We start from the raw sequence: 10,000 nt of genomic DNA, 5'->3' as shown, positions 1-10,000 counted from the left end.
TTTGATCCGCCTCTTTTCATCTGAGGTTTGGCTGTTTGGTCCGAGGGAGGTTTCACATATGTATTTTTTTTTTTTTTGGTTCATATCAAACTGGGGGGGGGGGGGGGGGGGGATCTGGAAGTGTGAAACAAATATTGAGGTGTTAGTGTGAAGTTACTTTAACCCTTATACAGACAACGTGCACCAGGAGATACAGACTCTTTAACCTTCCTGTTGTCCTCCCGGGTCCTTCCTCTGTCCTTCCTTCCTTCCTCTGTCCTTCCTTCCTTCCTTCCTTCATCTGTCCTTCCTTCCTTCCTTCCTTCATCTGTCCGTCCTTCCTTCCTTCCTTCCTTCCTTCCTCAGATCTATGTTCAGCTGTTAGGGTAAATGTTCCCTCCTTCTGTCCTTTCTTCCTTCCTTCATCTGTCCTTCCTTCCTTCCTCCCTCCTTTCCTTCCTTCTTCCTCCCTTCCTTCCCTTCCTTCCCTTCCTCCCTCCTTTCCTTCCTTCTTCCCTCCTTTCCTTCCTATCTTCCTTCCTTCCTCCCTCCTTCCTTTCCTTCCTTCTTCCTCCTTTCCTTCCCTTCCTCCCTCCTTTCCTTCCTTCTTCACTCCTTTCCTTCCTATCTTCCTTCCTTCCTCCCTCCTTCCTTTCCTTCCTTCTTCCTCCCTTGCTTCCCTTCCTTCCTCCTTTCCTTCCTTCTTCCGTCCTTTCCTTCCTTACTTGAGGTGCAAATGACATAACTAGTAAGGTCTGTTTAAGGGTTAAATGTCACCTTGCTTTATATGACCCGCTGGTTTTAATTAGCTGTCCTGTAGGAAGAAAAACCCCAGTTATTATTATTATTATAAGATTTCTAGTAAGTAGTAAGTAAGTAAACACACAATGTACAGTCCTATGCTTCTTCCCTCCTTTCTTCCTTCCTTCCTTCCTTCCTTTCCTTCCTCCCTGCCTTCTTTCTTCCCTTCCACTTTTCCTTTCTCCCTCCCTCATTCCTTATTTCCTCCGTCCTTCCTTCCTTTCCTTCCTCCCTTCCTTCTTTCCATCTGTCCTTCCTTCCATCTGTCCTTCCTCCCTTTTCTTACTTCCATCTGTTCTTCCTCCCTCACTCCTTCTCTCCTCCCTTCCTTCTTTCCTTCCTCCATCCTTCCTTCCTTCCTTCCTTTTCTTACTTCCATCTGTTCTTCCTCCCTCACTCCTTCTCTCCTCCCTTCCTTCTTTCCTTCCTCCGTCCTTCCTTCCTTCCTTCCTTTCCTTATTTCCATCTGTTCTTCCTCCCTCCCTCCTTCTCTCCTCCCTTCCTTCTTTCCTTCCTCCGTCCTTCCTTCCTTTCCTTATTTCCATCTGTTCTTCCTCCGTCCCTCCTTCTCTCCTCCCTTCCTTCTTTCCTTCCTCCATCCCCCTTTCTTCTTCCTTCCTTCCGTCTTTCTTCCCTTCCTCCCTCCCTCCTTCTCTCTTTCTTTCCTCCCCCCTACCTTCCTTCCTTCCTTCTTTCTTCCCTTCCTCCCTCCCTCCTTCTCTCTTTCTTTCCTCCCCCCTACCTTCCTTCCTTCCTTCTTTCCTCCGTCCTTCCTTCCTTTCCTTCCTCCCTCCTTCCTTCCATCCTCCCTTCCTTCCTTCCTCCCTTCCTTTCAATGAGTGCCCTATAAAGGGTTAAATTCGGAGCAGGAAGAAAAACCCCAGTTATTATTATTATTATTATAAGATTTCTAGTAAGTAGTAAGTAAGTAAACACACAATGTACAGTCCTACGCTTAAGAAAATGCAAGAATACAGGAGTGACAGGATTTACAGTAGCAACCCGAAGCACCTGGCTGACATACAAACACAGGTGTGACTAAACAAAAGGTTACACACCACAATTAAAACACAATTAACCGGTTTAGTGTTGCACTTTAAGAGCAACGCTGAACCGGTTTTATGTTTCATACAGTATGTGTGTGTGTGTGTGTGTGTGTGTGTGTGTGTGTGTGTGTGTGTGTGTGTGTGTGTGTGTGTGTAAATGTGAAACAGTAGCAGACAATGAATCACGTCTTTATTAACCCTTTACATACTGGACTGTTCATATTGGTGTGTTTAGAAAGCATCAACAGCTCATCATCACACAATATCATGTCCTATTTTACCTCAGACATGAAAATATAACATAGACATAATGATGGAAATGTCTCTTTTTTGGTAGTTTTGAGTCTCTTTAGTCACTCCATCTCTACGTTGCTACGGTAACCAGATGGCAGCTGTCACTCAAACTAACTGTAGGTTGATTTTAGTCTCTTTTTGGTAGTTTTTAGGTTTCTTTAGTCAATTTAAGTCTCTTTTTAGTCATTTTTATGTCTCTTTAGTCTCTCCATCTCTACGTTGCTACGGTAACTAGATGGCAGCTGTCACTCAAACTAACTGTAGGTTGATATTAGTCATTTTTATGTCTCTTTTTGGTGGTTAAATGTCATTTTATGGAGCTGTGGAGTTTATTGTATAACCATTAGAGCCATCAGTCTTCACTGCTACATCATAAAAAGAAATCCTCATAACTACTATCTTATTAAAACTATTAACTATTCATTTCACTAAAACACATGGTGATAGATACGAGTCACATTTGACCAACAACAGGCTCAATAGACTAGTAGAATAGATTTGTAGAAATAGGATATAAGGAAATATATAGGAAAAACAAATTTCAGAATAAAAGCACCAACATTTTAAAATATTCAAATTTTTGTGCATTTCTGGCAGGAAAAGTGATCAAATTTCAGAATAAAAGCACCAACATTTTAAAATATTCTCATTTTTGTTCATTTTGGGCAGGAAAAGTGATCAAATTTCAGAATAAAAGCACCACCATTTTAAAATATTCTCATTTTTGTGCATTTTGGGCAGGAAGAGTGATCAAATTTCAGAATAAAAGCACCAACATTTTAAAATACTCTCATTTTTGTACATTTTGGGCAGGAAAAGTGATCAAATTTCAGAATAAAAGCACCACCATTTTAAAATATTCTCATTTTTGTGCATTTTCGGCAGGAAAAGTGATCAAATTTCAGAATAAAAGCACCAACATTTTAAAATATTCTCATTTTTGTGCATTTTGGGCAGGAAGAGTGATCAAATTTCAGAATAAAAGCACCAACATTTTAAAATACATTTATTTAGACATTTATGGTGTTTTTACTGCTTTTAAATGTCAAAATGGGTCTTAAGTAACCCAAACAGTATGTGGATGTGATATAAAACTATATATATTGTCTTTGCTTCTTTATTAAGAGTAGTTTGAGCCTTTAATGAGTCCCTTAGTAACACAGAAGCATCATTTGTCTCTCTAACAATAGCAGGAACTATTTCACTGTCACTGATACCGTCTGAGCTAAAGTTGTGTTGTGACTAAAATGTCTCGTTGCTTTTGTTATCAAACCTTTATAAATGATGACTGAAGTGGAAGAAGGAAGGAAAAAAAGAAAAAAGAAGAAACTACCACGCAACATATTCCTCCCCCATCTTTTTCAGATTTGTTAGAATTAGTCATCTTCCATTCACACTCTCAGCGGGCGTCGATAAACAAAGGCTGTAATGATCGAGCTTCTCCCAGATGGAAATATGATCGGAAATGAAACCTGCCAATTATATCAGTGTGTGTGTGTGTGTGTGTGTGTGTGTGTGTGTGTGTGTGTGTGTGTCAATGAAGCTTAAAGAGCCTCACAGTTGAATGACAAGCTGATAATAAAGAGAGGAAGTGACAATATGAAGAAAACAAAAGAACAAATTACACAGAAAAGAATATAAATGAATAAATAAACTGAAGCTGCAAGCAACAGAAAATAAGGAGGATAAAATTTAAATAAAGTTAAAAAATAAGAGAAAACTATAATAAATAAATGAATTAAATAAGTGAGAATAAAAGAAAAAGTTTATTAAAAATTAGAATTAAACAAAATTGAGACAAATGCATGCAAGATAAAAATAATAATAATAATAATAATTAGAAAAAATAAAATAAAATAAATAATAATAATAATAATAATAATAATAATTAGAACATTTAAATAAAATAAATAATAATAATAATAATAATAATTAGAACATTTAAATAAAATAAATAATAATAATTTAAAAAATAATATTTAGAAAATTTAAATAAAGTAAAATTAATAATAATAATAATAATAATAATAATAATAATAATAATGTATAAATAATAAATGAATACAAATAAGAGAGTAAAAGAAAAAGTTGATTAAAAGTCAGAGTAAAAAATTATATAGATTTAAAAAGTAAAAAAAAAAAAAAAATTAAATAAGAGATACAATTTAATAATTAAAAAAAATAATTTAAGGTTAGAGTAAGTCTCCAGGAAATTAATAGTAAGCACGAGTCGAATTTGACCCAGAACAGCCTCAATAGACTAAGATTTATAGAAAGTATAGGAAAAACAAATTTCAGAATAAAAGCACCAACATTTCAAAATATTCTCATTTTTGTGCATTTTGGGCAGGAAAAGTTGTCAAATTTCAGAATAAAAGACATTTATGGTGTTTTTACATTTATGGTGTGAAAAAATATATATATTAAAAGACAAAACATGAGTAAAAATGCAATAGAAGAGATAATTTATAATATAATAAAAAAGAAGGTGATAAAAGTTAGACTAAAGAGATTAATAGACAGACTCATTCTTTGCAGCTTATCCTTCTTTATTTCTCTCTCTTTCTTTCTTTCCTTTCTTTGCGTCTGCTGTAAATTGTTTTCAGCCTCTTTCCCCGAACTGTTTCTTAACGTCCCGGCAGCGTAAACGGACTCCCAGCTGTGATTTTACTGCAGGACGGCTGCACGTTCATTTCCTGTTTATATACCAGCTCTCTGTTCCTCCAGCAAGCTGTTAAAGAGCTCTGTTACCTTAACGTCTGTTTTGACTGGTCCTTCCTTCCTTCCTTCCTTCCTCCCTCCTTTCCTTCCCTTCTTTCCTCCCTCCCTCATTTTCTTCCCTTCTTTCCTTCCTCCCTCTTTTCCTCCCTTCCTTCTTTCCTCCCTCTTTCCTCCCTTCCTTCTTTCCTCCCTCCTTTCCTTCCTTCTTTCTTTCCTTCCCTCCTTTTCTTCCTTCCTTCATTCCTCCCTCCTTTCCTTCCCTTCTTTCCTTCCTCCCTCTTTCCTCCCTCCTTTCCTTCCTTCTTTCTTTCCTCCCTCCTTTCCTTCCTTCTTTCTTCCTTCCTTCCTTCCTTCCTTCCTTCCTTCCTTCCTTCCTCCCTCCTTCCTTCCTTCCTTCCTTCCTTCCTTCCTTCCTTCCTCCCTCCTTTCCTTCCTCCCTCCTTTCCTTCCCTTCTTTCTTTCCTCCCTCTTTCCTCCCTTCCTTCTTTCCTCCCTTCTTTCCTTCCTTCCTTCCTTCCTTCCCTCCTTCCTTCCTCCCTCCCTCCTTTCCTCCCTCCTTTCCTTCCTTCCTTCTTTCTTCTTTCCTCCCTTCCTTCTTTCCTCCCTTCCTCCCTTCCTTCTTTCCTTCCTCCTTTCCTTCCTCCCTCCTTTCCTTCCCTTCTTTCCTCCCTCCCTCCTTTCCTTCCCTTCTTTCCTTCTTCCCTCTTTCCTCCCTTCCTTCTTTCCTCCCTCCTTCCCTTCTTTCCTTCCTCCCTCCTTTCCTTCCCTTCTTTCTTTCCTCCCTCTTTCCTCCCTTCCTTCTTTCCTCCCTCCTTTCCTTCCTTCCTTCTTTTCTTCCTTCCTCCCTCCCTCCTTTCCTCCCTTCCTTCTTTCCTCCCTCCTTTCCTTCCTTCCTCCCTCCCTCCCTCTCATTCTCCCTCTCAACCTTCATGTCGTCCTGCCCGGGTCAAATTGACCCTGTCTGTTTTGACTGTTTCTTCCTTCCTTCCTTCCTTCCTTCCTTCTGTCTTTCCTTCTTTCCTCCCTCCTTTCCTTTCTTTCCTCCCTACCTCTTTTCCTTCCCTCCCTTCTTCCTTATTCCTCCCTCCTTCCTTCTTTCCTCCCTCCTTTTCTTCCTTCCTTCCTCCCCTCCTTTTCTTCCTTCCTTCCTTCCTTCCTTCCTTCCTTCATTCCTCCCTCCCTCCCTCCTTCATTCTTTCCTTCCTCCCCTCCTTTTCTTCCTTCCTTCATTCCTCCCTCCCTCCCTCCTTCATTCTTTCCTTCCTCCCCTCCTTTTCTTCCTTCCTACCTCCCTCCCTTCCTCCCTTCCTTCCTTCTTCCTTCCTCCCTCCTCCTTTCCTCCCTCCTTTCCTTCCTTCTTTCCTCCCTTCCTTCCTCCCTCTCATCCTTCCTTGACTCGAGGACAACAGGAGGGTTGAGATAAATCAGAATATCAGTGTATCTATGAGAGGATGAGAGGAGGGTTATCATCCTGCAGCAGTTTGCATGGCAGTGCCTTGCTCGAGGGCAGTGCCTTGCTCGAGGGCAGTGCCTTGCTCGAGGGCACTGCCCTCGGATTTAAAAGGAGGCAGCTGACAGATGCTCGTTCCCTCCCAGCTGGGATTACAACTTCCTGTTGATGACAGCGACTGAGACAGAGACGTCTCTGCCGGCTAATCCAGATCCAAACATATATATATCATCTTCCTGTCCTCTCTTCTTCTTCTCTTCTTCTTCTTCTCTTGTCTTCTTCTTCCTCTCTTCTTCTTCTTCTTCTTCTTCTTCTTCCTCTTCTTCTTCTTCCTCTCTTCTGCTTCTTCTTCTTCTTCTTCCAGCAGCTATAAAAGTTTGACTATATTTGTCTCTGCTAACGTCAAGACAGCTGATGATGAGTCATGTCTTTGTGTTTCTCTCTTTCTCTCCCCCCTCTCTCTCTCTTTACCTTTGTGTCCTCCCTCCCTCCCTCCTTCCTTCCTTCCTCATTTCCTCCATCCTTCCTTCCTTTCTCCCTTCCTTCTTTCCTTTCCTCCCTTCCTTCCTTCCTTCCTTCCTTCCTTCCTCCTTTACTCCCTTCCTTCTTTCCTCCCTCCCTCCTTCTCTCTTTCTTTCCTCCCCCCCTATCTTCCCCCTTCCTTCTTTCCTCTGTCCTTCTATCCTTCCTTCCTCTTTTCCTTTCTGCCTCCCTTCCTCCTTCCCTCCCTCCTTTCCTTCCTTCTTCCTTCCTCCTTTCCTTCCTCCTTTCCTTCCTCCCTTCCTTCTTTCCTTTCCTCCCTCCTTCATTCCTCCTCCTTTCCTTCCTTCTTTCCTCCCTTCCTTCCTCCTCTCTCCTTTCCAACTGAAGGGTTAAACCTCTCTTTCTTCCACTCCCTCACTTTTTATCTACTCCTCCAGTCTTCCCTCTCTTTTCCTCTTCTCCTCTTCCTGGTACTTCTCCAGCCTATAAAACTCTCGATGACCTCTGCCTGCCTCCGAGTTCTCAGCTGGTATTGATCTTTACTTGAATCGATCTCAGAGTTTATTTCTGTGTGTGTGTGTGTGTGTGTGTGTGTGTGTGTGTGTGTGTGTGTGTTTGTGTTTGTGCCAATAACTTAAAAAAAAACAATTGTCTGAGTTTCAAAATGGTTTTGGGCTTAAAATAAAAAGAAAGAAAAGACTTTTAAAGAAGTTGAAAGTTTGGTAGAAGATGAGGTAATTGAATCTGAGCAGAGATCGACTTTCACTGAGAGGGAAACGGGGTCAGGCTGCAGGAAAGATGGAGCAAATGCAGGATGAATATGAATTTAAATAGAAATGTGACTGTTACATTTTACTTTATATGCTAAATAAAGTCTGTTCAGCAAGAAGGAATCTGACAAGAAGTAATGTCGTAAATATAAGTTTCCACCAATCATTCCGTCTCAGTCATACACATATATATAAAAAATACATCACTTATTTAGCTTTAACCTGCATTAGCATTAACTTGGTAGCATAGCTGTGCCTCCCTGATGGCTGTAAGTCTAATGTTCACTCTCCTTTTAGCTCCGTTTTTGTTCTCCACCGATTCTTATGACAAATATCGGACTCTTTAGCTGCTAAATGCTCACTAGCTAGTCAGGAACTTTGCTTGTTTGCTGTTTAGTGCAGATAGGGATAGAGGGAACTGCAGAGTCTAAACTTGAGGTTAAAGTTGTAAATCTTGAGGTGAAGGTTATTAGAAAATGCTTCCTGCAAGTCAAAAACCAGGACTTAGTTTGTTCACTCTCCTGTTAGCTCTGTTTTTGTTCACCACCGTTTAGCTGCTAAATGCTCACCAGAATATTCCACCAAACAGCCCAATTTGATCTCATGTGGGCTGGACCGTTAAAAAGATGGAAGGAAAAGAAGGAGGGAAGGAAGAAAGGAAGGACAAAAGGAAGGAAGGAAGGAAGGCAGAAATGAAGGAAGGTGAGAAGGAAAGATAAGGAGAAGGAAGAGGGAAAGAATAAAAGTGAGGAAGGAAGAAAGAAAAGAAAAGAAAAGTTGGAAAAGAAGACAGGGAGGAAAGATGGAAGGAAGGAAGGAAGGAAAGATGGAAGGAAGGAAGGCAAAGAAGACAGGAAGGAAAGATGGTAGGAAGGGTGGAAGGAAGGAACAGAAGACAGGAAGGAAAGATGGAAGGAAGGAAAGAAGGACAGATGGAAGGAAGGAAGAAAAAAAAGACCGACGGAAAGTGGGCCAAAGCAGACCCCTCGGCGGGCCGATTCTGGCCCTCGAGCCTCATGTTTGACCCCCCCTACTCTACAACTTCTAACTGATCTCTTCTTCTTCTTCTTCTTCTCTTCTTCTTTAGCCGGCGTCCAAACAGCTGTACGATGATGAGACCGCCTCCTCGGTATTCGGCCTGAGGTCTGCTGCGACCGACCCGTCCCCCTCCCCGTCCCCGTCCCCCTGCGGCTCGGACCGCCCCCCGCTGGGCTGGAGTAGTAACAACAGCAGCTGCAGCACCGCCACCGACCGCCGACCACCCGGACCCCCACCGGACCGCCCACCGCTGAGAAACCCCGCTGGCACCTGGGGAGACGAACGCCGGGACACTTCATACCGCTGGACGTCACAGGTCAGACCCCGAGGGTGAACGAGGGTGGGTCAGGGTGAACGAGGGTGAACGAGGGTGACATGGGTGCTAAATTAACCCTTAACATACATTTATTTATTTAGTTTAGCTCAACTTTTCCTAATTTGATCCTTCCTTCCTTCTTTCCTTCCTTCCTTCCTTCCTTCCTTGCTCCCTTCTTCTTCCTTCTTCCTTCCTTCCTTCCGTCCTCCTGTCCTTCCTGTCCTTCCTGTCCTTCCTGTCCTTCCTCCCTCCTTCTTTCCTTCCCTCCTTCCTCCTCCCTACCTCCCTCCTTCCCTCCCTCCCTCCTTCCTTTTCTTCCTTCCTACCTCCTTTCCTTCTTCCTCCGTCTCTCCCTTCCTTCTTTCCTTCCATCCCTCCTTTCCTTCCTTCTCCCTCCTTCATTCTTTCCTTCCTTCTTCCTTCCTTCCTTCCTTCCTTCCTTCCTTCCTCTCTCCCTCTCTCCTTTCCTTCCTTCTTCCTTCCTTCCTTCCTCCCTCCCCTCCTTCCCTCCTTCATTCTTTCCTTCCTTCCCTCCTTTTCTTCCTTCTTCCTTCCTCCCTCCTTCCCCTCCCTCCCTCCCTTCTGTCCTTCCCTTCTTCCTTCATTCATCCTTCCCTCCCTCCCTCCCTCCCTCCCTCCCTCCCTCCCTCCATCTTTCTGTCCTTCCTTTCTTCCTTCATTCCTCCCTCCCTTCCTTCCTTCCTTCCTCCTTTCCTTCCTTTCTTCCTTCCTCCCTCCCTTCCTTCTTCTCTTCTTTTTCCTTCTTTTTCCTTCTTCTCTTCTTTTCGATGCTTTTTAGAGTATAAAGATACTTTTTTTAGAGATTGAAGGTATTTATTTTTAAAGTCATAATGAAATGCAACACATTCAAAACTCACTGCGGAGCTATTTCACGCTCCAGCTGAGGCTCCAGGATGGTAGTGGGGGTTTTTTTTATTTATTTTTTTTATAATAGTATCACAGCGACGGAGGAAGAGTCGGCTTCTAGGATCCATAAAAATATGCATCCTGGACCAAATGTGTGTAGGTAGCGTAATATTTCCTCCGAGTGTTTGAGAGTGGGGACAGCAGGAGGAATTCATCTTGTTTTATCGCTCCGACC

General features: G+C 42.2%; 1 protein-coding gene across 1 annotated transcript in view; it reads left to right on the top strand.

Annotated features, from left to right (window-relative positions):
• The window catches only part of nhsl2 (NHS-like 2), a 157,617-nt gene that overhangs the window by 132,780 nt on the left and 14,837 nt on the right, over positions 1 to 10,000 (top strand). The window contains 2 exon segments of the mRNA XM_053343161.1: positions 8,632 to 8,796; positions 8,799 to 8,932. Coding sequence (XP_053199136.1) covers positions 8,632 to 8,796; positions 8,799 to 8,932 — 299 coding nt within the window.

The sequence above is a fragment of the Scomber japonicus genome, chromosome 22 (genome assembly GCF_027409825.1).
Source record: "Scomber japonicus isolate fScoJap1 chromosome 22, fScoJap1.pri, whole genome shotgun sequence".
NCBI lineage: Eukaryota > Metazoa > Chordata > Actinopteri > Scombriformes > Scombridae > Scomber > Scomber japonicus.
Note: the sequence above shows the minus strand (reverse complement) of the source record. Positions and strands in the feature narration are given on the sequence as shown.